Below are 26,433 nucleotides of genomic sequence, written 5' to 3' on the forward strand. Positions count from 1 at the left end.
AAGAACCTTGATCTTGACACAAGATCTCAGTTTTATAGAATATTCCCGGGAAACTTCCGCACGTAAAGGAGTTCCCGAATAAATAGTTCCACGTCCAACTTGGATGAAGGCACGTCGCGGAGTTTTTTGACACTGCACGTAGGTACATATGTATGCTCTACGGTGAGATGGAATTCTGGAGAATTGACCTTCCTTCCATTCCATGAAAAAGCAATTTACCGGACAATCTTAGCCATCATCATAACCCAAAGCCTTGATTATCCACAAAGTCAATTGGGATTTGCATTCGACAACGTATAAAGTCTATGTGGGAAGGACACGACATGTAAGTATGTAACGGTATAGCTCAATTACGAATAAACTTTGGAACATATTGTCATTTCTGAAACTTTGCATATCCTTCCAAAGGCCAATATAAGTTAAAAAGAGTGCGGTCCTTCCTTTCCTCTTGGTTTTATCATGTTCAAAATTTTAGCTGCAAATCCGAGTAGGCAAGCAAGAAACAATGGTAAAAAAGTACACTTTATCCTGAAGTGTATCCTTTTACTGATTTTATCCCATCCCTAGAAATTACGCATGATGTTTTGAGACCAGTTCAGGCACTTTCAATGATGCAATTGCATGGGATGAAGGTAAATCTTCTTGACAATAGGATTTTTCAACTATTGTCAACTTTATTAACTCTTTAGATGTAAACGGTGTTACATCAGACTACATTATTAATGATAGCTCCATCACCAATTCTTACAAAATATAGCTTTATAACTCCAGAACCTCTTTTGTAACCAGTGGAATGAATATGACAACCTAATCGATCCTAAACAACGTTGACGGGCCGTTGATGTAACAAATGGTATAATTGTTGCTCCAGAACTATTCGGACCTTCTGACTGTATCATAAATACCCTAAGTTATTTTGCGTATCCAACTCTTTATGGACAGAATCAGGTATTGAAAATTAGGCCACTATCTACTTATCCGACAGTAATACTACCCTGTCAACTTCAATTACAGGTGGCGGTTGTCCTAGATTCGGCACAAGAGCAAATATTTTTAACGTAGATTTCAGGAATAAACAAATCAACCGTTGGTGCCCATATAATTTTGTGTTCGCTATCACTGGCAGCGGATATCCCAACCCTATAGTGTTCAGGGATTTAGGGAGAAAAATGATGGCTCACTATGACGTCTTCGCTAGCACAAACATACTTAATTAAAAATATCCTCCTCTAACTGATATTCTGATGGTTAATTCAAGAGAGTCTGGTAACCCATCGAATGATGATAAATCTGGATATTGATCTAGGAAACAATACATCACTTTCCACTGCTGAAAAATATTTCGAAGTTAGACACAGCGACTAATATATAGTCCTATGTTATTATTAATATTGGGTATTTCGGGGAGGTGCCACAAACCACGCCGCCTTCAGAGTGTAGCGTACCATATAGTATAGAATATGGATGGTGTTGTAATCTAATCCTTTACAGTTTGTCATCATTCTTTCCCTTCTTCATCATCTATTGAAAGTAAACAACTTTCGACTGCTCAGAAATCAATTATATCATTGTTAAGAAGGGAGCGTGATTCAAGTTGTAAATGTAGTCTATCAAGTACCATTATTTAATACAGAGGTAGCTCTGCTAACTTTGCTACCGAAGCTACTTCAGAGAACTTTACTGATCTAGAATCTCTAAGTATTCCCCGTATTACATTATTATCCCCTCTGCACAATACAGAACTAGAATCAATAGAAACTAGACCCATATATATTAAGACTGAATGTATTAATAGATAACCCTTGAACTATCAATAAGAAGCAAATTACATCTAACACTTCACTACCTGTTTATCTTACCTAAATAATATTAGTTCCCTAACAATAATTTTTCACTATCAAATATCCAAAAACAAAATATGAAATATAAACAATTTTTAAGGTTTGCTCATACTCAAAACGAATGAGGGATTTCCAGAAAAAATCTAAAGAAACGATTTTATTTGATGATTTTATTTCATTGTTACATATTAATTTGTTACGTTCAGGCCCTTTTTATCTTCAAAATAAGTAAATTCAAATAAAAGGGTCTCGTGTACGTGGATTTGTTAGCAAAACAGGTATTTTCATAAATTCGGGCAAAAACAGAAGTTCCGGATTTTTTTGAAATCAACTTGACATAATTAAATATAGAGAAAATTTGATTAGAAAAAAATTAATCTCGAACAATATTGATATTAGATAAACGAAAAAAAACTGTCAGAAAAAGATTTTATCACCTTAAGAGTTACATAATAAAATAGATAGGAAATAAAAAGAACATGAATACATATGCGACCAATACCGATCGTTATAGAGAGGCGCCTCATAATCCTTCAGAAAGAGGTCGCAAACCGAGAGTGATAGTCCTTATAAGACACGGTGAAAGTGAATCAAATAAAGACAAAAAAGTTAACGAATTTACCCCAAACCATCTGATACCATTAACAGAAAAGGGATGGTCCCAAGCAAGACATGCAGGGGTTGAACTTTTGAGAATATTAAACTTAGATAATAATGATATAGTCGAAAATCTGGAAGCAAAATATCCATTACCCCCTCATAGACATAAAGGGTTAACACTAAAGGATTACAAACCTTTAAACCGTCGCAAAGATAGAAATATTGTGTTCTATACCTCTCCATATACGAGAACTAGGGAAACGTTGAAAGGTATGCTAGATGTAGTAGATGAATACAATTTAATAAATAGTGGTGTTCATGTATGCGAAGATCATGCGTACAAACCATGTGGTAAGCAAAAACACTCAATATGGCCATGCATTCCTAGTGGCCACTATGAGAATAATGAATCAACCCATTGTTTTGTAGGTGGGAATAAATCAGAATATTTACAATATAGAGTAAAAGATGAACCGAGAATTCGAGAACAAGATTTTGGAAACTTTCAGGAAGTTAGCAGTATGCAAGATGTGATGAAAAAGAGGGCAACTTATGGTCATTTCTTTTTCAGGTTTCCGCAAGGGGAAAGTGCTGCAGACGTATTTGATCGAGTAGCTAGTTTCCAGGAAACTTTATTTCGCCATTTTGAGGATAAGCATTCAAGGAAACCTAGGGATGTTATTGTTTTAGTTACCCACGGAATCTATGCAAGGGTATTTTTAATGAAATGGTTTAGGTGGACTTACGAAGAATTCGAATCTTTCACAAATGTGCCAAACGGTAGTATGATGGTGATGGAGTTAGACGAAACTGCTGATCGTTATAAATTGAGAACGGTCTTGCCCAAATGGACGGAATAATTCTCCAAATTACTTTATCATCTTTTTTATCGTTGTCACTACCCAAAATTTACAATATTTTATTTCCATATATTTTGTAACTATATAAATGCAAAACTCCGTACCAGCGAGAACATCGTCGAAGCGACCAATCCCGGTTACGATACTTTCATATTTGTTTTTCTAAAATTAACTAAACTAAACCGTTTGTGGGTAAAAAATTAGGCGCCTAGCTTCATTGTACTCTCCGGGTAATGAATTTGAAAGGCGTTTCTGACATCCTCTAAGGTCACCCACACATCCAGACCAGAGCTTCGTCTAAATCTCCCACATAAGATTTTTGCATCTTCCCAAGACAAACCCGTGATTCTGAAGACAATGAATAATAAAATAACCGCCGAATCGTGAGCCTACGGGCAATGGAAGACAAAGAGGTCACTCAATAATACGAACGTTTATGGACATGCATGCGGAATTTTTCATTGAATTCCATTAATACGGAATCTCTATTTCATTTTTTTTGGTAGCATCTCTTTATAAATAAAGAACAAGTATCAAAAAATCGTCTTTTTTACATTTATTTCTCTATATTATATTCAATAGTTTTGTTGTTTTAATTAAATAATACCCAAACACACATACTAATTTATACAAAAATGGCTAGAACTTTCTTCGTCGGTGGTAACTTCAAGTTGAACGGTTCCAAGACCTCTATCAAGGAAATTGTTGATAGATTAAACACTGCTTCCATTCCAGAAAATGTCGAAGTTGTTATCTGTCCTCCAGCTACTTACTTAGATTACACTGTTTCTTTAGTCCAAAAGAAGCAAGTTTCCGTTGGTGCTCAAAACACTTACGTTAAGGCTTCTGGTGCTTACACCGGTGAAAACTCCGTTGAACAATTAAAGGATGTTGGTGCTAAATGGGTCATCCTAGGTCACTCTGAAAGAAGAGAATACTTCAAAGAAGATGACAAATTTGTCGCTGAAAAGACCAAGTTTGCTTTAGACAACGGTCTTGGTGTCATCTTGTGTATTGGTGAAACTTTAGAAGAAAAGAAGGCTGGTGTCACTTTAGATGTTGTCAAGAGACAATTAGACGCTGTCATTGCTGAAGTCAAGGACTGGACTAACGTTGTCATTGCTTACGAACCAATCTGGGCTATTGGTTCCGGTTTGGCTGCTACTCCAGAAGATGCTCAAGAAATCCATGCTTCTATCAGAAAGTACTTAGCTTCTAAATTAGGTGACAAGGTTGCTGAAGAAACCAGAATCTTGTACGGTGGTTCCGCTAACGGTAAGAACGCTGTCACTTTCAAGGACAAGGCCGATGTTGACGGTTTCTTAGTTGGTGGTGCTTCTTTGAAGCCAGAATTTGTTGACATCATCAACTCTAGAAACTAAGTTGTTACGAAATTAAATAGTTTATAAATTGACGAATACTTTTCTAATTCTTTCTCTAGTGTTTATGTAATGTACAATAAATGAATCTCATTTTAAAAAAACATTGGTGGCTTATCCGAAAGGTTAGAGGACTTTTGTTAGCGACTGTAGCCCAATCTATGCTTACGCTGTAGTACATTCTAAAGCTGTTCAAAATAGCATACGCGTAGTCCATATAATCATCATGCCAAAAGTCTACAAAATTGATAGTATACTCTAGTCTATATAGTAATGACGAATTGGTGTATCCATGCAGGCTTGGCAGTAAATTGATATTTCGTTGTCATGAGACTCTGACTAACCGATTATACAAAATTATTTAGTGCAATATTTTCTTGATGTATATGCGGAGTCCCTTAAGTTAGAATTCCAAAATATCTTGCACGCGGTGCTTGATGACTTTTCAAGTCTTCCCATTGTACAATAAATTCATCTGCTAACCAATACACTATACGGCCAGTTAGACTTAATGTTGTTATTCTCGCCAAAGATTCAATATAAACAACATTAGAAGAAGAAATAGGGAATAGTAGTTCGATAACCTTGAACCATAAGACTAAAATGCAGCATGTACCTGGGCCATTTAATAAAACAAGGTGTCTTTTCCATAACATACAATATCTTATATGGATGACGTTGAAAAGGGAAAACAGTAATGTTTTTATGATTCCCAAAAAACTATTTTTGAACCCTGCATTGACTTCTCTGGCTTTCAGGAACTTGTAATATGTTACTTTACACTGAGAACGAACGGTTTTTTCAAATCTAATACGTGATTCTTCATCTGAATAGCCAATATATAATACATTTTCTTTCTGAAGAAGAAACTCTCTATAATTTTCCAGGATTCTAAACATTTCCCCTGCATGACCGCCAGATCCTAGAAACACAGAAATATGGAGTGGTGAACGTTCATTATCTTGTGATATATTATCCATAATATCCGTTCTGTTTTGGAAAAATGGTAAGATACTAATTAGACGAAGCACATAACTGGTAAGGGCGATAAATACTATTGGAAAAAGTTGAAACATATCCAGCATGGTTTGTTCTACTTTATGGTAAGGGTAAGATGTTTTATGCTATAAGTACCGCTACTTCTGCTTCCGACAGTTGTAGCTAATAATAGTTCGAGAAAGTTTGCTATCTTATTTCCCATTTTGTTACACTTTTTACTTCCTGAGTTAATAATGCAGCGTATTATTTGAAAAAATCGAAACGCGTAAAGTTTGACATGTTGAAATATTCGCGGAGTAAATTTTCATTTGTAAATAAGAAACGCGTGAAGAAAAAAAGACGAAAAGAATAAGGGTACGCGAAAAAAATTAGTTAAAGTATAGTATATATATATATTTAGAACCTGGGTACCCTTTCTTTTGCTTTTGATAGGAGGTAATACCGATTTTAAGTAATCGGTGAGATCAGCAGCCTTGATAATCAATCGACTTCCTGATATTAGCATTAATCATAACAATCGGTTTGTTAAAGCACATACACCATCAAAAGTCTCCAACAAAAATGCTTCGATCGAATAAGAATTCAAACAAATCAGCGGCTAAAGCAAAAAGAAATTCCATATTTTTAGACCACAACATGTTGAATTTGTTGGATAAGAAACATCAAATTAATAACAACCAAGTAACAGTACCAGATATCGAGGTAATGAAAAGTCAGCAATCGGAGAAGAAATCGAGGCAGTCCTCAAAACCAAATTCAAGTACAGAAAGTAGATTAAAAAGATCTAGTATAATGTTGAACGCCAATACCGTCCGCGATTATCAGATAGCAATAAGAAAATTTGACACAGAAGTGGAAACTCCTCCCGAAAGGAGTGATTCTGATTTTAGCATATGCTCCAACAAAAGTTCCATATCGTCACTTTTCGAAGAAGGAGTTAACATCCGCGATGTTTTATATGAAGATTTAGGATCATTGGATGAAATCTCTGGCGAGAAGGATGCAGCATATTTAGAAGCTACATTACACATGACTAAACAAACCTCTCTTTTTATTATTTCAGACGTAAAAGACTTCGATAATAAATCGTTGAAGACGACGCTCCTGCATGAAATTACAAGTATTGGAGAAATCGACGAACAAGAAAGTAGAGCAAAATACTCAAGAACGAATCTCACTTTCGATTAATAATAATCGGGAAAACATGTAGGATATAGATAGATACTAGGAGCTAATTTATTAATTGCGTAACGTTACAATAATATAACCGATTTTAGAATACATATTAGACTTCCCCAATATATGATTATGTAATTTGCAAGAATAGTTGTTCATCCCTCTATTCGGCTGAATGTCCACTTGAGCTTTATTATCCCTCAAAAATAATAAACAAATAACGCAATATTGTCATGACAATGCAAAGTCTTGAACCGACACTTTCGAGATTACATCCCCTGGCCCATCCCGGCTCCATTGAATTTTATTTCGATGGTATTCCTTTTTTCGGAGATTTTTTTCAAGGAGTATAACGGCGCGGAGTTTCCCTTAGCGACATACTTCAAGGAGAAAGTAAGGATCATGATACCAAATTTGGTAACTTTGACAGACATTATTTATTCTAAAGATTATTCTAGAAAGATATAACCCTTCCGTTTTCTATATATTCACTTTCAACAATCGCCCCCAACAACGACTTTGTTGAACAAAAATACCGCAATTAGTTTAAGGGGCATAATCCTTCCAACGTCAAGGGTGTAAATATGTTCCTGAATTTATAATAACCAAGCAAGGATAATAATATATAAAGTACTCCTCTGTTTATAAATATTGTTCCTGACAGATTTATTTTGGCTTTCTTCAAACCTTTATTTCAAAGAAAACAACACTTACATTTTGAATTTAATCCTTTAAAAAAAACTAGCTAACAATAACAACAAAAAATAATTACAACATGTCATTCAATTCTCCATTTTTTGATTTTTTCGACAATATCAACAGCGAAGTTGATAACTTTAATAGATTATTGGATAACGCCGGTTTTAGAGACTACTCACAAAAACGTCAAAGATTGATTGGCGGTAATCAAGATAATAATAATAAGAAAGTTGCAATTAGACCAACAAATAATTTATTGTCAGACACTTCATTTGGTGATTTAGACGATTGGTTTGACAATGACTTGTCATTATTCCCAACAAACTTTGCGGCATACGATAAGGAATTGGCTGTTCCAGTCGATATCTTGGACCACGAAAAGAACTACGAATTGAAGATTACCGTCCCAGGTGTTAAATCTAAAAAAGATATTGATTTGGAATACCATAAAAATGATAACCAAATCATTGTTAGTGGTCAAATTCCAAAAATTTCTCCTGAGTCAAAAAAGGCCAAAGTTAAAGTTAACGAACGTGCTTCTGGTAAATTTAAAAGAATCATTACTTTACCAGGAACTCCAGGTATCGATGCCGATCACATCAAGGCGGACTATACTAGCGGTGTCTTAACTTTGACTGTTCCAAAATTAAAATCAAACAAGGATGAGAAAGAACATGTCCAGAAAATTGCAATTTCTTCTGAAGATTCTTGGAATGATGAGTAAATGGGTAAAATTAATCGAATGCGCAGGTAGTATCGATGACTTTTATAAATTTATGTCCCTTTAATTACTTTTCTATATACACTCTATAAATGTATCGATCTATCATGTTTCTTAGGTTGGTGCACTTTAATGAATTTTTTTATTCCAAAACCTAATTATCAATTCCTTGATTATTTAATGATATACTGCAAAAATGTTCACTTCGCGATAGATTTTTGTAACCTTGCTTCAGCGGCTCTAGCACGTTGCTCCCTCATCAACCGTTGCCTTTGTTCAGGTGAAAGTGAATTAAGATTCTGCTTGATATTGATGTTACCCGAAGGATCCAATTTGTTCCCCACACCTCTTTTCTTATCTAGTTCCAAACGCTGTCGTTCTTTCGCAGCATCTAGTTCCTTTCTTATAATACTTTCTGCCTCGTTATTAGCTGCCTCTTCGGCTTCTTTGTTAAACTTATCTACCTGTTCTCTACTTAAAGGATCACCTACATGTGCGTCCGCCCAGTTTGTATATTCTTCTCCAAGTGAATGCCGGGCTATTTGGAAGGACTGTCTTACGTTTTCTTCCTTGGCCATATCCCATGCCGTTTTACCAGATTGGTTCTTTACACAAGGATCCGCCTTCATATTGGATAATAAAATTGTAACCATCTGCTTCAAATTATGGCTAGCCGCATAATGTAACAGCGTTGGAGTTGAGATATATTTGGCTGTAGGTTCAAGTAGAAAGTTAACGTCCAGTTTATTTTTCTTCAAATATGCAATTAATAGAGGTGCCCTACCTTTCTTCAACAAGGCAATTAGTTCTTCTGTATATTTTTCTTGAGGAGAGGAGGCTTTAGCGTCTTGATGTTTCATAGTTTTTGGGTCTTCATTCGTTTGTTTATTCAAAGTCAGCTTTTTCACTTCGATTGGGGTAGGTTTTGGAACTTTTTTCAAATAGGTCAATTCACACCAAGACTTTCTTAGTTCACCTAACGTTGGTCGACCTGTAGTAAACGGAAAAGTCTTCAATCTTTCATCATCCTTTTTAATATTATTATTTTCCAAGAATATTTGTTTGTCCTGTACATTACTTGCTCTTAAAAAGATATTTTCACATTTGGAAAGGTATGGCGCCCATGTACCAAGTAAATTCTGGATATCAGTTCTCAAGGCTGCTTCATTGTATCTACGTAAAGTAGACCCTGCCGAGTTAGCTTTACCTTTAGCATTATCCATTGCAGATTGTGAACCACCTTGTTTACGTCTTGTAGTATATCTGTGAAATGTTTTATGTTCAATAAATTGGACCGCCTGTTCTTGGAAGGAAGTTTCTTGCTTCTTAGCATTACCTTTAATATTTGCTCTTTGGTGTGATACAATAGCTCCTGCAAAATGACCTCCTCCTACCATAAACAAAGCAGATATTTTAGTTATTCCAGCATCGTCATCATTCCATCGGAACAAGGTATCAAGGGGACTCGATATACTTTTAGAATCAAATAACGCTTTATAAATTCCAAAAACGTCGTCAGCTTGTAAAAGGCTTGATTTAAGATATATCTGTGGCGATTTCGTGTTTAAACAGCTGATTGAACCCGATTCGTCCGCTTCTTCTGCACTCAACTTTTGCAATTCTGCTTCTAAGGACTCATCCAGAAAACTCTGGCTACTTTCATACATGTCTCCACTTTGAGCAACATTTTCTTCCTTTTTTTCATCGATTTGTTCTAGCTCAGATTCAGAATCAGACTCAGAATTAGAAGAAGCTTCTGGCCCCTCCAAGCTAGTTTTATTATTTGCCAACAGTTTATCAAATTCAGTCAAGGTTAGACATGGTAAATCCTTTAAACTTCTCTTAACATTAAAAATATGGAAAGATGTTTGGTAATGACTCCTTTGGGAAGGTCTATCAGTAAATTTGGTGTCACAAATACTACACGAGAAACTATTAGATATATTTTTCTTCTTCCCTTCATTTTCTTCTTGGATGATTTTGCTAGTTGTTTGTTCTACATCATTGTTTTCAGCTTCCCTCAACATATGATCAAAATACATCAGCTTCAAAGACTTTAGAATAGAGTCTGCCAAATCATAGACATAGAGATCATTCTTTTTCACGCTCATATTATTAGCTAGATAACGTTCTATAATATTTATGATAGACCTTGAACTTGCTTAATTATATACTTTTAACACATCTGTAAACTACCCAAGGTCCGTAGATTTATTTGTCTCTTTTATGTTGATAACTATTTTTCACATCAGTAAGAGTGAGCATCCAAGCGCCGAGCCGACAAAAATACCTTAAGAAATTGGAATCCAGATAGAATTTTTTTCAATGCAGGTATGGATTTATAGTCTCAAGTGCTTGTTAGATAAGATATATATAGCGGAAGAGAGCTTGTATAAATTATTATGTACAATATTTTGTTTCTTTTAGAAATTCTTACAGGTTAAATTAATCTAGTTTATTTTGAACCTAATCTATGACATTCTTGAAGGAAAAATCTAATTTGTTCAGGATCCATGAAAGGACTTGTTCCATGTCCAAAATTGACGATATAGTTCTTCTTACCACCTCCGAACCTATCGATCATATAAGCAACTTTTTTGGTTATTGTTTCTTTGGAACCGTACATGACGCCTGGATCCAAATTACCTTGTAATGTAACTCTTCCTTTGTTGATAGCTAAAGCTTGCTTTGGATCCCAAGACCAATCTAAGGAAACTGCGTCAAAATTTAAACTACAAAGTTTATCTAGGGCATACCATGAGTTTTTGGCGAAAACAATAATTGGAATATGCTCATTAATCCCCAATCCCTGTAATCTCTTAGGAACCTTTTCGGAGATTTGTTTTAAATATGGTAGAGAAAACTCGTCAAAGTCCATGGAAGAGAGCTCCCCACCCCAACTTTCGAAAACCTGTAATACTTGTGCCCCCGCGGCAACTTGTTGGCATAAGAATTCTACTGCAACATCTGTAATCTTTTGTAACAGTTTCTTTGATAAATCTGGATGCTCGTTGATCCATTGTTTAGCAAATCTGAATAGATGAGAACCACCTCCTTCAGACATATAAACCAACAATGTCCAGGGGCCACCACAGAACCCGAATAAAGGAACCTCTCCATCCAATTTAGTTCTAGTTAAACTGATTGACTTAAAAGCCCAATCTAATTCCTTGAGAACGTCGACTTGATAATCTAGGACTTTTTGTACCTCATCTACAGTTCTCAATGGTCGTGGGAAACTAGGTCCTTTCCCCTCAATCATTTCCACTTTCATACCCATAGCTTGTGGTATAACAAGGATATCACTGAATATAATAGCCGCATCGATCAAACCTTTAAAATGTCTAATTGGTTGAATTGTAATTTCAGATGCAATTTCCGCATTTCTACAGGTCTCGAAAAAATCTCTCTTACCTTTGACTTCATGATATTCGGGTAAATATCTACCCGCTTGCCTCATAATCCAGCACGGTGGTCTTTCAACTTGTTCTCCTCTTAATGTCCTTAAAAGTAAGTCATTCTTTAACGGAGGAAATTGGGTAGCATTTTGACTCATATTAAGGCTATCGTTTGTTATCTTCTATTGTCGAAACTCTCAACGATTTGTTCAGAACTATACTTTAATTGATTCAACTCGTTAATAGTACATGCGGAATCAAAGCTCTTCATGGTGTCTAGGTATACTACATATTATTCGACTAGATACAAATACTTGAACCTTAAGGTTGTTTAGGAACGTTATTAGCGGGCTTTTAAACGAGTAAAATATATACGTAGTCCGGGTAAATTCTTGACCGCTGTTAAACTGTAAGCTACCCGAATCGGACAGGTGTTGGGGATCACTTAGTTACCCACTTAGTTATTGATGGCTGTAAAGCCTCCTCTGCCTTCATTTTTATTCTTCCATGATATATATATATATTCTTCTAGTTCAGGATATACTAGTAGTGTTGGTCGCTTATGTGAGTCTCAATACATTAACGACCCGGATGGGCGAATAGAAGTCTTGCTCCATAAACTTCAAACATGATACTAAGTTTAAAGTTATTAGGCTACTTTAAAAATATGGACCTTTCTCCGAAGAGGAATTAGCTAGAGTTTCTATTAATACCTACAAATTATCCCTCTTTCCTTAATGAAGAGACAGCATATGGGGTTCCTCCACTTCCCATACATGTTATACAGAACAACTCAAGTTGAAATATGGACTAATCAAGATCTAGCCATATAATGTGGGAAGTAACTCTTGAAATTGGTTGATGTTTTTCTCCCCTTCACTTAGCTTCGTTATAGCGAACTGTCTCGATGTTTTCAGGACCCAAGGGCTATATTTTCAAGACTAAATTATGTATCTTGGCTCTTTTTGGCCATTTCCTTTTTAATACTAGGTTTGTAAATAAAGTCTTGTTAGTAGCAAGTTGTTACCCTTAAAACAAATTGTAGATCCCAGATAACCAGTAGAGCTTATTTACTTCTACAATCTGCTCGAAACTGGCGAGAGGTAAGCAATAAGCGACGGTTGAATGTAAAATATACGATATCAAACTAGTTCTTGACTTTCCATAAAATCCAAGTCAAGCCATCTGTTTTCATTTTTGAAGTTCAGAACTATTTATGAGCACTCTTACGATAAAAAATTAGCCGCCCAGCCTTTTTTAGTCCTTTACGTGATGAAATTTCGTTACTACGGCGTTTCTTCACAGACGGCACGGCATTTGTTTCCCCACGCCCAAAAAAGATAGTGAGCCTACTCAGAGAAAAAAGCGCAGATGATAAATTTTGTTTAAAAATGCCTTCCAAACTTTAATAGAATAGAGGAGCCTATCCATGATTCTGGGAAGTTTCTCGAAGGATAACAAACGGTTATTATTACCTTAACGTAACGCCTTGGAAAGTACGTAGCGAACCAATGAATTTCTCACTCTTTGAACATAGCGAACAGATCTTCATCGAAGAGAAAATTTTTGAAAATCTATCTTCTGTGCTTGGTCGAAAAATATAATCAATTCCACGAAAATGGTGATCGAGTTTTTGATATCTATTATCTCCTTAGCTTTGCTTTAAATAAATACTGAAGCTTAGTTTTAATCTGGTGCAGACTCATCGGATAAAGACACAGACTAATTTGAATACTGTTTAAAAGGAAATAGTGAAAAAATTGCTAAAAGAATGTCACACCGAGCAGGATATTTGAAAGAGGAAAAATCACCTGAGTTTATCTCTTCAGATTCAATAACGAACGTATATGAAAACTCTCCAATCTCCAAGAAGTGATGATGTTGAAATATCAAAATCAAATTTAGTACACAGATTCGTAGATTCTTTCAGGAGGGCTGAATCACCAGAGCTGGAGGAAAATGATTTAGAAGATGGAACGAGATCAATTGTGACTAAAACTCATTTAAAAAAAGCCATGAAGTCAAGGCATGTTGTCATGATGTCGATTGGGACAGGTATTGGCACTGGGCTTTTGGTTGCCAATGCGAAAGGGTTATATTTTAGTGGCCCAGCTTCTTTAATTATCGGTTACGTGTTGGTCTCATTCGTTACATATTTCATGATTCAAGCAGCAGGTGAAATGGCTGTCGCTTATCCTACATTGCCAGGTAGTTTCAACTCATATACATCAACATTTATTTCAAAACCATTTGGGTTTGCTACAGTTTGGCTATTCTTTATCCAATGGTTGACTGTGTTCCCATTGGAGTTGATCACTGCATCATTAACAGTGAAATACTGGAATGACAAGATTAATGCTGACGTGTTTATCATCATCTTTTATGCCTTCTTACTATTCATTCATTTCTTCGGTGTTAAGGCATATGGAGAAACAGAATTTATTTTTAATTCCTGTAAAGTGCTCATGGTTGCAGGATTTATCATCCTATCTATTGTAATCAACTGTGGTGGTGCAGGGACAGACGGTTATATAGGTGCTAAATACTGGCATGATCCTGGTTCCTTTGCTGACGGTCCACCTATAACGAGATTCAAAGGTGTTTGTTTTATTTTAGTTAGCGCATATTTCTCGTATGGTGGTGCTGAATTATTTTCATTATCTGTTAATGAACAAGAAAATCCTAGAAAATCTACTCCTGCCGCTGCTAAGCAAAGTATCTACCGTATTTTAATCATCTATCTGGCGACCATGATTCTAATCGGATTCAATGTTCCTCACAACAGTGACGAACTGATGGGAGCTGGGAGTGCTGCTACGCATGCATCTCCATACGTCCTTGCTGCATCTTTACATAGTGTTAAAGTTGTACCACATTTCATCAATGCTGTCATTTTGATATCAGTAATATCCGTTGCTAACTCTGCATTATATGCTGCACCAAGATTAATGTGCTCTTTGGCTGAACAAGGTTATGCACCTAAATTCTTAAATTATGTCGACAGAGAAGGTAGACCGTTACGTGGATTGATTCTTTGCGCACTTTTTGGTGTTATTGGTTTCGTTTCTGCTTCTTCAAAAGAAGAAGAAGTTTTTACGTGGTTAGCTGCCATTGCTGGGTTAAGTGAATTGTTTACATGGAGTGGCATTATGTTGTCTCATATTCGTTTCAGACAGGCAATGAAGTTCAATGGAAAATCAACCGATGAAATAGGTTTCAAAGCTGTCACAGGAATATGGGGTTCTTACTACGGTTGTGCTTTTAATATTTTAGTGTTCATTGCCCAATTTTGGGTTGCCTTATCTCCACCTGGTAGCGGTGGTAAATGTGATGCGGAAGCATTCTTTCAAAGTTATTTAGCTGCACCAATTTGGCTAGTATTCTACTTCGGTTACATGATATATAAAAGAGACTTCACTATACTTAACCCTCTTGAAAAAATCGATTTAGATTTCCATAGGCGCATATATGATCCTGATTTTATCAAACAAGAAGACGAAGAAAATAAAGAAAGGTTAAAGAACTCCTCAATATGGGCTAGAATATATCATTGGTGGTGCTAATAGCTTTCCTCACATGGTACCATCTTCACCGTTGTTTCCTACTATGATGTATCTTTCGATTTTGAAGTTCTCGGTTGAAGGATGCCAATTCACTCATACTCTCACGAATCATGATATAAAAAATATGGGCATTCCTTTTTTGTGCTCTTCCCTAATTTATAGTTATCGTTTTACCATAGTTCATTTTTTGAATTATAAACATTATCATTTTTTTTTTGGAATTCTGTAATATATTAAAATATTTCCATTTCATACACCTACGTACTTATTTCCACAGCTTCTATGAGTAGTCTAGATAACTCTTACTCTCGAGATTTCCCTTTAGAATTGCAGTTGTTCTGAAACCCAGACATCAGTTTTAAGATGGATATATAGAAAAATAATTATAGTAAAATTTTTGAAGGTTGATTCTTAATATTCAGTACAATTTATGTACGATGGCCATTTCTCTCTCTACTCAGTATAAAACAAATACTAGCAACGAAAAGTAACCGTTCAAATGCTATCCTTTTGTCCATCATGTAATAATATGTTACTAATAACCACCGCTGATAGTGGTGTCTACACATTAACATGTCGATCATGTCCTTATGAATTTCCAATAGAAGGCATCGAGATCTATGACAGGAAAAAGCTCCCCAGAAAAGAAGTAGATGATGTCCTTGGTGGAGGATGGGATAATGTTGATCAAACCAAAGTGCAATGTCCGAATTATGAGAAATGTGGCGGTGAAAGTGCATATTTCTTTCAACTACAAATTAGATCTGCGGATGAACCTATGACAACATTCTATAAATGCGTCAATTGTGCTCATAGATGGAAAGAAAACTGATTATTAATTTACTTAGAAGTATGTACTCTTCTCATTAGCACCTACTAAATATATATATATTTTCTTTCCAGCATCACCTCATTTATAGAACATTGAATAATTTCCAGCCTAAAAGAAGAAAAAACTGATTTTGGTTTCCAACACTGTTTATCTATTAAGTAAATGATTAATAAATATATAAATAAAGTTCGTTAACATTAAGCATAAATAATAAAGGTCATATCTATAAATTTTCATGTTAGATATTAAGCCCATTCAATTGGGTTGGTTGTAACTTCCAATAATCTAGCTTCTCTAGAACCAGGTTCTGGGTGATGGTTATATAACCAGGAAGCATGTTCAGGTAAACTCATCAAAATAGATTCAACTCTTGAGCCTGGAGTTCTTAAACCGAATTGAGTACCTCTATCGTAGATCAAGTTGTATTCGACATATCTACCACGTCTGATCAATTGCCATTTCTTTTCTTCTTCAGTAAATGGAAGATCTTTTCTCTTTTGGATGATTGGAATGTAGGATGGTAAGAAAGCGTCAAAACTATCTTCACAGATCTTTAAAATCTCTTGAGGATCACGGTCATTGAAATCATCAAAGAAAGTACCACCAATACCACGAGTTTCTTTACGGTGGGCAATGTAGAAATATTCATCTGCCCATTTCTTGAATTTTGGATATAGAGCGGTGTCATGCTTATCTAAAGCTTCCTTATGCAATCTGTGGAATAATTTGGCGTCTTCTTCATATAAATAAGAAGGAGTCAAATCAGCACCACCACCGAACCACCAAGTTTGTGGAGTACCATCTGCTTTCCAAGTCTCAAAGTAACGATAATTCAAATGAGTAGTTGGACAATGTGGATTCTTTGGGTGAATAACCATACTCAAACCACAAGCAAAAAACTTGACACCTTCGGCGACAGGTAAACCTGTTTCTGAGTCTACTGGTAATTCTAAGTCTTTATGATCATTCTTCATCGCCATGATCCCACCCGCAGTCAAATCACCATAGACAACAGAAATATTAACACCACCTTTTTCAAAAGTAGAACCATTTTGAATGACCATGGAAGTACCACCACCACCATCGTTACCACGGGTCCATGTGTCAGCCTGAAATTTGACAGTGTCGACAGATTCTAAACCCTTGGTAATTTCCGCTTGTTTACGACGGATAAGGGCTTCCATCTGTTCCCTAATTGGTAAATGTGTTTTATCTTGTGGGGCAGGCATTGGTTCTTGAATGTGGGTGTACTTTATTCGGTTCAATTTGACAAAAAAAATATAAACTCCTACCTCAAAAAGAAACGGAAAATAATAAATGCATGCTTAGTCATAAATGGGAGGCCCTTTTATACCTTAAATTTGACTTCGACAAGTCGACCTCGAGCAACTCGTTCTCTTTTTTCAAATGTCGAGAAAAGGCAACGAATAACGTGGCAACTTCCGGGCTAACGAGATGCGCCTGCGGATGTTCTTAGCAGAAATTGCGAGGTCCTTGTAATATCAACAAGATTGCAGCATTAGGGGCGGATAGATTAAGTTGAACGAGAGGAAAAAAACAGAATACATTGGCAGATATTTTAACCGCTCTGCTAAAAAATTACAACGCACGATTACGTGATATCGTCCTTTCTTTGGTACCCCTTGCTCGAAGGTTTTTATGCTCTACATAATACCTATTATTCCTAACCAGGTGAGACAGAAGTGTGGCCACTTAGGTACATCAGAAAAGAACAAAACATGTCTATATGGGAAATTTCGCTATATTAGTTTCCAAGAAAAGAGTTTCGATTGAGTTGAACTAGCACTAGCGGGAGGGTATAAGCATCCATTGATCATACCTGTATCTATGATCCAAGACTTCAGCTACTTATGGTACAGTACAAATCGGCATAGTTAGGCTAAACCTTTAAGTGCGAACGTCGCTGCTTCCTCTGAAAATGAGGATTCTTTCCAAATGTATAAAGAGAAAGTTTGATTAATGTCGTATTTGTAGTAAATAATATAGATAAACTTGCAGGAAAACATTTTATACGAAGAAGGGAAAAGTGACTTACTACCACAAAGTACGTAGCCAATACCTTTACGATCGACGATTATCTGAAGAAGGAATGAACGATGGTTCATAACAATTTTGATTTTCGGAAGAGCGCCAATCGGCTGCGACGTAACGTACGTACGTACGTACGTACTTTCGTAGTTCTGCAGGGCAAAACATTCACTATACGATAGCCAAGAACGGTACATCATCTATTCAGGATCCTATATAGTGATAGTCTACCTACCATACGTGACATTACATATAGTATGGAAAACTATGCACTTGAGTGGTGAAAGAATTCAAATAATGGTAAAGGGGAAAAGGAAGGTTCCTAAACCACTAATTCGATTATAAATCTCTTTTCATCGTCGTATCCACCTACATAAAGGCAAAGTATAGCTGAAAGAGGTCGAGACATCTCGTTATGGTTGCTCTTTGTTTTAATACTTTCCCAACTATACGCCATTTGAACTGCAATCTTTCAAGCACTGATAAAAAGATCTCAGACGAAATAGTAATAGTGGATATTATTACCGATGAGATATACTCTTCTAATTTTCAGGGTATTCCTTGTTGTCCCTTCATTATTTTACTTCATATATTCACTGCGAACATTTCATGGAAAGGAAACAATTTATGTCAACGAGTAGCTAATTGAAGAGATAACCTGTAGGGAAAAAACTTGAAACATCATGAAAGCACATGCAAGGAACACATTTTTATCTGTCCATATTTCATTGAAAAAGACCCTCTCATTCTACTACATGAGGTTTCTTATGTTCCATAGATAACATGATACAAAAACGAAGGAATAAAACGGTTTCTATAAAAAAGAAATCAAGTTAACAAGCTCTTACTATATGCATTTTGCAATTTTTGCAAGAAAAGACATGCATGGTAATTAGAATATTCTTATGATCTTTTGCGATTTCTGGATTCAGACGGTTGTAATGGCCCAATTAATAAGTTACCGATTATTGTACCGCAATACCTTCGAGGGAAAGAAGTCAGCTCATTTCCCAATTCTTGAACACATTGTGGGGTTGATTTAGTTGCACAAAAGAGTACCTAAGTTATTAGGTTGAAGATGGGGTAGTATTTGCTGAATACTACTTGTGCCCTGCTCAAATATAACGAAGCTCATAGTAGAGTATATTACCTGCGTATGCGATACGCTGAGCTTGACGATGTTTTCAAGAACTACTAATATAACTTGCAACCGCAGCTACGTCAGAGGGGGTGATCTTGGAACTTTTAGGGTATTCCCCTTATCATCTTGTCTACTTATTTAATACAATATGTGCCCTTGATAATATACCCAGAGGTAGTTAACAGATAACCCCGAACTACAATAAGAAATAAATTACATCTAAAAGGAAGCTATTTATTATCGATTAGATAATTTTGGTGGCATGCCGCGCGGGTCTTATTCTACACCCTGTTCTGGGGAACTCAATGAAGGAAAAAGTATTACATGATGTAAGCTATATTATTGGGAACGAATGCCTTTCTTTCCTTCTGTATCATCTATGGAGTAAAATGACCTGATAATGAATGTAAAATTTCCTTGGTGGATCTTATGAACCCTCCCCAAAAGAATTGGCAGTTTTTAAAGCCGATTTTCGTTTTCAAGAAAGGCCATGAAGTGGAGAAATGTGCATCACCTCATTAAAGCAGGTGGTTAGCATAATTTGCCGCCGACCAGTTTTAAAGAGAAAACTGTTATCGATATGTAATGGATGCATCCAGCTATCAAATCAATCTAGCAAGCCCTATTCTTAGGTCCTTTTCGCAGGGAAGAAATAGATAAATATTCAATACTTAGAAGTTATAATTAGTGTTTTATTCATTCTACTCCACCGAGCCAGGATTAGGTGCGAAAAGGTACAGTACTTATGTAACCTTGTGCTCATTGTACTACGTATGTATTTACTCTCCTTAGACTGATCTAGTTTCCTATTGAAAGCAACTTGAAGTGACGTATGTGCGGTATGTAATCTAATTTCCGTTACGTGTTTCTTTGCCATTCAAGATGTTTGGGCTTTACGTACAGGTTATGGAAAAGCCAAGCCGAGAAATCACAAATTTGTAATTTCTCTTTTGGATTTTACGATGAATACTACGTAGCAGTTAGAGTAATTAGACCCTTCTCCAAATTTACAGGTAATCGCAACAGGAGATTTGTGCCGTGGGCTTCCCTGCGAAAATTACGTATCGGGACATTTTCCCTTCTTTGTTCAATCTCTTGGCAAAACGTTAAATGCACGTAACACCAAAACAACAGGGTATGCAGTTTTTCACTTGACGGTACTGGTACACCAGACTATATAAAGGCTTCACAAAATTTGATTTTCTTTGAGGAAACGCATGCTGAGACTAGCGCTTCCCTAATTCTTGCTTGGAAAGATTTCATAGACTTAGATTACAGAAATGACGAATGCTATCAGTCATCTATCTATTATTTATCCCAGAGAAATGTCTTTAACTGAAGTAACAACTACTAAGCACCATTATGAAAATCCAATAAGGAAATTAAATACTTTACTTCCAAGGTTAATGAACATTAAAATGGTGGAAGATGATTTAAAGACGAAGCTAGATCGTTGTTCTTTGAACTCCCCAGTGTTGACATGCGCCGAAAAGCCACGTTCCTACTTCAATTTCCCTGAGGGATGTTCGTCATCTCAATTAGAATTACCTTCGCTCTCTGTCGTTTCTCAGTCAACATCTATGGTTTCGAACAGCATCAAGATACAGTCACCATCTTTCATGAATAATGCGTCCAATATTCAAGAAATATACCAATTCTCTCCTGCTATACTTCCTGCTCAAAATGGGCAACCAACCCAAGTGCATGGCCAAAACAAATACATAAACGTTAATAATATCATCCATGAAGGTTTCAACGACGCAATATATAGAGGTACATCTGTAAATAAGGTGTACCCAGAGAACTCTTCCGACCCAATAATAAGCGGGATCGATGTCTCCATTGGGCGTCCTACATTCTCCCCATCAAGCAATGACAATACTCTTTCGGGCTCTAATTCTGACAATAATTCAATGAATGGCAATCATATCAACTTACCTGCAGCAGATAAAGGCGACACAATAATTCCTGTTACCAAGAAAGTTACAAAGAAAAAAACGAAAAGACTGACAAAAAGGGAAAGAGCCTTGTTACAAAAGGAAGTCGAGAAAAGACGCATCGAAGAAGATCTAGAACACAGGAGAAAATATCTCTGTAAGGTGTGTTCGAAGGGCTTTACAACATCAGGCCATCTTGCCCGTCATAACAGAATTCATACCGGGGAGAAAAGTCATGCTTGCCATTTTGCTGGTTGTACTCAAAAGTTCAGTCGGCATGATAATTGCTTACAACATTATAGAACACATTTCAAAGTCAGGAAGACCTTTTACTAAGACAGTGACAATATAGCGTCAAGTTTTATATACTTCTTTTCTATAAATTGGCTGTTGATACATTCATTCTTTTGTTATATATAAAATACTTCATAATATAATATTCCTTGGTTGACCCTTTATTCTTCAATAAATTTGGAGGTACATGAAATGAGGACAAAAGCAGGTGTTTACAGATCATCGTTCAAGGACTACTGAAGGATGTTACAGTCCAGGCTAGTTTCCAGATTGGTGAGTGACAGTTTAAGCTAGAAACCCTAAGCCAATAACTATCCGTATATTTTCTGGGTGTACGGAAGTTTTACTGAAGTTTTTTTTTCTGATGTTTTTTTTTCCGGCGTCATGTTTGTGAAGTACGTAAACAAAAATATATAAAAGGGAACCTCTCAGACACTGATTAATTACAAGAGCATTTCTTTTATATCAGTTGCCGTCAAGAAAACCAATTTATAGAGACTGTATCGACATATCTGGCAATATATTACTATATTGCCGGACTGGAAGTACTAGAAATGTACGTCTTTTCAGATGAAGAACCTATTTTTCTTAAGGAATAGAGAGGGATACGACATTTAATGATGATAAAAAATTAACAACAACAACTTTGAATTTCTTCAACCGAACTATCATAGGTGGATACATTACTTTGACATAGCTTTTTAACCCTGATCATAATGTCCTTCCTTTCAATTCAACCCATATTTATATATACACACGTAGTTTTTTAATCATTATCGGTTTTCGTAAAATTTTGCTTGAACTGCAATAGGATTCGAATAGAAACATAAGTAAGCTTACACCAAGTGGCGTAATTTTACCTCTGTATATATTTAAGTTGGTGCCAACTTTGTAATGAGAGGGAAATTTACTCTAAGAGGAATTCTGTATCTAAGTTTAATTCCAAGTTTTTTATTCAAAGGAACTGTCTTTTGTTAACAATTTTGGTGCTTTTGATATATACTTTTGAAGTTTAGCTAAAATATTATGGAATGGATTTCCTTATTGATATATGATAGTTTAGGCTGTTCCTACTCTTGAATTTATTTAAGGTGAATGCCTATGCTTTAAATAGTATTACATACATCAGTTTGCTTCTGAACTCTGCAGTACGTAGGTAAATAAATCGAGAGTAATTCCTACTTTTTATAAGGTTAATACGTAGTTAGGTTCTTAATGTTATGTTGTACAATTTCCAACGAAGTATTGTGGCAGCAACAAATTACGCAGGTATTTTTTCTTCATTGATTTTTGCGTTGACATTGTTTATCATTTCAATTACAATTCCTAATTAGGAAATTTCAAAGATGCGATCATGAACTCTTAACTTGACGTTCCAAAGGATGACTAAAATGACCTTCAAAGTATTTCTCCTTTTAACATAATGGAATACTGTTTTTGTTTTTATAACTTACAGGAATTGTCAACAAGATTTTTAAGTTTCATAATCATAGTAAAGAACGAAATTCGTTATCAATCACAAGGTCAATTCCTATAATAAAACCGAATTCGAGATGCTAAGATTTCTGTTATTATGTAGCATAAAGGCCATAATTTCAGTGATGTTTAAACTCCCCCTGTTCATTTTTTCCCTCTTGTCTCAAATTGTGACCAATGGTATATATAAATTGACAATCAGTGGAAGAGATATTTTGTACTCGCAATTCTCTAGCGACCCATCGTTGAAAACACACAAAGATCCTGATTCGAAGCTGCAGGCCCTACATTGTAACTTCTACAGATATTTCCATATTGCATCTTTGATGGTTTTCCTCTTTTTGAGCTACATGCCAATTATTCATATGGAAACTTCCCCTAAGGATGAGCTATTGAATGCTCTACAGGAAGATGTGAAAAATCAACAAAAATCATCCATATTAAAGCATCACCATTTAATTGGGAATAACTTTATAGATGATACTCATACTGAAGTGATTGAATATAAGTTTAGCCCACATCTGAAAGCAATCAAGCTTTCAAATTCGAAAAGAAGATATGGTCCTGTAGTAAATCAACAGCATTATCCTATGATAAAAACTGGTGCTACAGGCCTATTGCTATGGCAAAAACTTGGCGAAGATAATCAAATATAAGCATACACCCAGCAATTGAAAAAGTATTTGTAGTGTGAAACATATATCTCTATACTGATTTACAATTTATTATCAACAAAAATCAATTTTTATATAATTCAAAGGGAGGGAAGGGAAAAATAGAATATAAAGCTTCTTATTACTAGGTATTATTTACAGTACTTTCAATATTTAGTATATATCATGAGATTTCTTCTTGCTTACTTATCATTAAAAAAATCATCTCACATGTGTTTTTTGAATTCGTCTGTATTCAATAGTTCTAAAATCTTCTCATTAACTAAAGTTGCCCCAGGATCTCCCTCAGAACTAACTTCCCTTTCAGCCTCATAATTTGCCAATTCATCACTAATATCATAATTTTCATTGTCTATCGTTACTGGAGCCCTTTGAAATACAGAACATTTCATCCCAACCCCAGTGATGGAATGTTTCGTAATATATGAAATCCAAAGTTCCACTAATTCAGGATTTGTATCCCAAACTTTGATTAATCTTTTATGTGTATGTCTTTCAAAATTCTCTTTCGATTTGGCATGTACAAAAGGGGATTTAATAACTGTCCAACGTTCTCTTCTTGTTGGCAATGGTTTTGGACCAGTTAAGGGAATTCCTAGATAGAAGCCAGCTCTTAATGAAAAATCTGCAAAAAAATCAAGGTTTTCATTATCATATGATCGTAGTTGGACAGAGGCAACTAAATCACCGTGTGTAACTGGTATTTTTAATGGGGCATGATACAAGGCTTGAACGTTGATTGGTACTACTGGTTCAGGATTATTAGCAGTGGTTGAGGCAAGTACATTTGCTATGGGGGCAGCGGTCGATTGGAGTCGTACTGGTTGAAGAATGTTTAGAGCACTTTTCAGCATTTGATTCACGGAATTCTTTCTTTGTTTTGACTTGACCTTATTCAGAAATTTCCAACTAGATGATTAACGGTGTAGTTTGAATTTGGCAAGTAAGGAACAGGAGGTCCAAGTACAGTACATTATAACGGTTTATCTGTGGTTTCGATCGTTATAATTCCTTAAAATTACTTAAATCTTTCATTAAGCGAAAGCCCAAATGCGGGTAATGAAAACTATTGAAAGCGAAACTAGGAAAACTTCTCAACTTTATTCAACGAATATTGAATGTTACTTCATGAGTCAATGGTCATTAATGTATCGATGTTCCCATTATTTCTAGTTTGAAATATGTACCGACGAACCAGTAGATTGGTCGGTCAAATACGAACATGCATGATACTTTTTAATGGATTCTTTTCCTTGTCTTCAAGCGAATGGAAATCCTTTACAGAATTATCTTTCATTCATGAACACTACCGACCTGCTATACATATAGGACAGCACCTGAACGTGAAGCTTTCATTTAGATGCTGCTAAAGGGGGAAATTTACTTAGGGAAGGAAATTTTTGCTTTCATGGATGTGAACAATACGGTTCTTGAAAATCCCGAAAATGAACGTACTATAACGCTACATCATTAGGAAGTTCGAATAAATTCATTCGTTTGACTAAATCACTTAAAAACACCATCAAGAATTAATAAATAACAAAGCTATAGTCCATTGTACGTGATGCAAACATTCTACATAAGTAGGCTCTTTACCGAAAAACAAGCATGTTTATTTTTTTATAGCTTGTAACTGTTGGAATTTGCTCTTTTGAAGAAGACGTATAGAGCATAACTACTGCAGTCTATATTTATCAGGGAAACTAGAACGGGATATTATTTTGTTTAGAGGGTATCGGATACTGATAGTTTTTCTTTTCGGGCTTACCTAATTCGGTATAATATATATAGAAAACCAGTCGTGTCATTGTAATTATTAAAATAGGCCTGATATCAATTGTGCACGCACTATCCTTTTATAAAGCATATAATCCATATAAAAAAAATTTCGTGTATAGGTTCTCAGCATAGTTAGAGAAGGTTTACCAGGCTATACCAATGTTTGTTTCTGTGGGTGTTATAACATGCACACTTTTTTATCTATAAATGTGCATTTACAATACATATCTGTTTGAAAGCGATGATATATACACGTTCACGTGATAGAACTTATGCAAAACGGTTTCGAGATTCGTCTAATTTTTTTGAAATATCATACCATAAAGAACCGTTATTAGGGGTACCTTCCATGGAAAATGATTCAAATAAATGTGTATAATAATTATTAAACACTTGTCTCTTTGTGCCTATCTCCGTTCCTTATCAGCCACAAATTCCCCATTATTTCTCCATTCCTCCGCGGGAAGTAAAGATTGGTACTGGTGGTACCCTGGGGACATATTTCTTACAATTCCGTTTATTCATTACCATTCCGTTCTGCGTATATTCATACGTACCTGTCCACAGCCCCTACTTTTCCTTCGATAATGATCTTTTTATGCGGCGCTGACCGATCGTTGAAAAGCCCTCCATTATGGGTCCTATGGAAGTTTCTGTGGGGTTTCCAAAGGGCCTTATGATGTCATTAACGGATTCTGCCAATGAGGTGTCTCTTTTTCACCCAAACACCCCGAGAATGCGTCACCTCCAGAGCCGGGACCCTATTTTGAAACTTTACTGCATTGCTTTCTTAGCCGTACAACGTCAAATCCGAAAATATTTTCGAAAAATTTGTCTTCCACTACCAAAGGAGTCGCGCTGCCACGTTTTTCAATTTGGTAATCTTATTTTATAAGCCGTATCAATTTTTTTGACTGGAATCTGCCAATATAATGAGTACTCCGAAACTTACATACTTCCTTTGAATATATACATATATATATATAAATATATATACACATATAATAGCTTTTTC

The 26,433-nt window shown here is 35.7% G+C and overlaps 13 protein-coding genes across 13 annotated transcripts; 8 read left to right on the top strand and 5 right to left on the bottom strand.

Moving 5' to 3' along the window:
- Positions 1–2,320: 2,320 nt before the first annotated feature.
- Positions 2,321–3,301, top strand: DET1 (acid phosphatase DET1; the record flags this gene model as incomplete). The annotated part of the gene is made up of 1 exon (XM_003667905.1): positions 2,321–3,301. One exon carries the CDS (start codon positions 2,321–2,323, stop codon positions 3,299–3,301), a length of 981 nt encoding a protein of 326 aa, XP_003667953.1.
- A 635-nt stretch (positions 3,302–3,936) lies between these two features.
- On the top strand, positions 3,937–4,683 carry TPI1 (triose-phosphate isomerase TPI1; the record flags this gene model as incomplete). Its single annotated transcript, XM_003667906.1, has 1 exon — positions 3,937–4,683. The coding sequence occupies one exon, from the start codon at positions 3,937–3,939 to the stop codon at positions 4,681–4,683; it is 747 nt and encodes a 248-aa protein (XP_003667954.1).
- A 395-nt stretch (positions 4,684–5,078) lies between these two features.
- On the bottom strand, positions 5,079–5,765 carry ALG14 (N-acetylglucosaminyldiphosphodolichol N-acetylglucosaminyltransferase anchoring subunit ALG14; the record flags this gene model as incomplete). Its single annotated transcript, XM_003667907.1, has 1 exon — positions 5,079–5,765. The coding sequence occupies one exon, from the start codon at positions 5,763–5,765 to the stop codon at positions 5,079–5,081; it is 687 nt and encodes a 228-aa protein (XP_003667955.1).
- A 475-nt stretch (positions 5,766–6,240) lies between these two features.
- NDAI0A05580 (uncharacterized protein) lies at positions 6,241–6,867 on the top strand (the record flags this gene model as incomplete). The annotated part of the gene is made up of 1 exon (XM_003667908.1): positions 6,241–6,867. One exon carries the CDS (start codon positions 6,241–6,243, stop codon positions 6,865–6,867), a length of 627 nt encoding a protein of 208 aa, XP_003667956.1.
- A 763-nt stretch (positions 6,868–7,630) lies between these two features.
- On the top strand, positions 7,631–8,278 carry HSP26 (chaperone protein HSP26; the record flags this gene model as incomplete). The annotated part of the gene is made up of 1 exon (XM_003667909.1): positions 7,631–8,278. The coding sequence occupies one exon, from the start codon at positions 7,631–7,633 to the stop codon at positions 8,276–8,278; it is 648 nt and encodes a 215-aa protein (XP_003667957.1).
- A 197-nt stretch (positions 8,279–8,475) lies between these two features.
- On the bottom strand, positions 8,476–10,386 carry VMS1 (Vms1p; the record flags this gene model as incomplete). Its single annotated transcript, XM_003667910.1, has 1 exon — positions 8,476–10,386. One exon carries the CDS (start codon positions 10,384–10,386, stop codon positions 8,476–8,478), a length of 1,911 nt encoding a protein of 636 aa, XP_003667958.1.
- A 344-nt stretch (positions 10,387–10,730) lies between these two features.
- Positions 10,731–11,831, bottom strand: HEM12 (uroporphyrinogen decarboxylase HEM12; the record flags this gene model as incomplete). Its single annotated transcript, XM_003667911.1, has 1 exon — positions 10,731–11,831. The coding sequence occupies one exon, from the start codon at positions 11,829–11,831 to the stop codon at positions 10,731–10,733; it is 1,101 nt and encodes a 366-aa protein (XP_003667959.1).
- Positions 11,832–13,520: 1,689 nt separating this feature from the next.
- On the top strand, positions 13,521–15,236 carry BAP3 (amino acid transporter BAP3; the record flags this gene model as incomplete). The annotated part of the gene is made up of 1 exon (XM_003667912.1): positions 13,521–15,236. One exon carries the CDS (start codon positions 13,521–13,523, stop codon positions 15,234–15,236), a length of 1,716 nt encoding a protein of 571 aa, XP_003667960.1.
- A 499-nt stretch (positions 15,237–15,735) lies between these two features.
- On the top strand, positions 15,736–16,068 carry RPC11 (DNA-directed RNA polymerase III core subunit RPC11; the record flags this gene model as incomplete). Its single annotated transcript, XM_003667913.1, has 1 exon — positions 15,736–16,068. One exon carries the CDS (start codon positions 15,736–15,738, stop codon positions 16,066–16,068), a length of 333 nt encoding a protein of 110 aa, XP_003667961.1.
- Positions 16,069–16,313: 245 nt separating this feature from the next.
- HEM13 (coproporphyrinogen oxidase) lies at positions 16,314–17,297 on the bottom strand (the record flags this gene model as incomplete). Its single annotated transcript, XM_003667914.1, has 1 exon — positions 16,314–17,297. One exon carries the CDS (start codon positions 17,295–17,297, stop codon positions 16,314–16,316), a length of 984 nt encoding a protein of 327 aa, XP_003667962.1.
- A 3,241-nt stretch (positions 17,298–20,538) lies between these two features.
- On the top strand, positions 20,539–21,531 carry NRG1 (transcriptional regulator NRG1; the record flags this gene model as incomplete). Its single annotated transcript, XM_003667915.1, has 1 exon — positions 20,539–21,531. The coding sequence occupies one exon, from the start codon at positions 20,539–20,541 to the stop codon at positions 21,529–21,531; it is 993 nt and encodes a 330-aa protein (XP_003667963.1).
- Positions 21,532–23,042: 1,511 nt separating this feature from the next.
- NDAI0A05660 (uncharacterized protein) lies at positions 23,043–23,621 on the top strand (the record flags this gene model as incomplete). Its single annotated transcript, XM_003667916.1, has 1 exon — positions 23,043–23,621. The coding sequence occupies one exon, from the start codon at positions 23,043–23,045 to the stop codon at positions 23,619–23,621; it is 579 nt and encodes a 192-aa protein (XP_003667964.1).
- A 224-nt stretch (positions 23,622–23,845) lies between these two features.
- Positions 23,846–24,493, bottom strand: RSM10 (mitochondrial 37S ribosomal protein uS10m; the record flags this gene model as incomplete). The annotated part of the gene is made up of 1 exon (XM_003667917.1): positions 23,846–24,493. One exon carries the CDS (start codon positions 24,491–24,493, stop codon positions 23,846–23,848), a length of 648 nt encoding a protein of 215 aa, XP_003667965.1.
- Between the last annotated feature and the right edge of the window lie 1,940 nt (positions 24,494–26,433).

The sequence above is a fragment of the Naumovozyma dairenensis genome, chromosome 1, assembly GCF_000227115.2.
Source record: "Naumovozyma dairenensis CBS 421 chromosome 1, complete genome".
NCBI lineage: Eukaryota > Fungi > Ascomycota > Saccharomycetes > Saccharomycetales > Saccharomycetaceae > Naumovozyma > Naumovozyma dairenensis.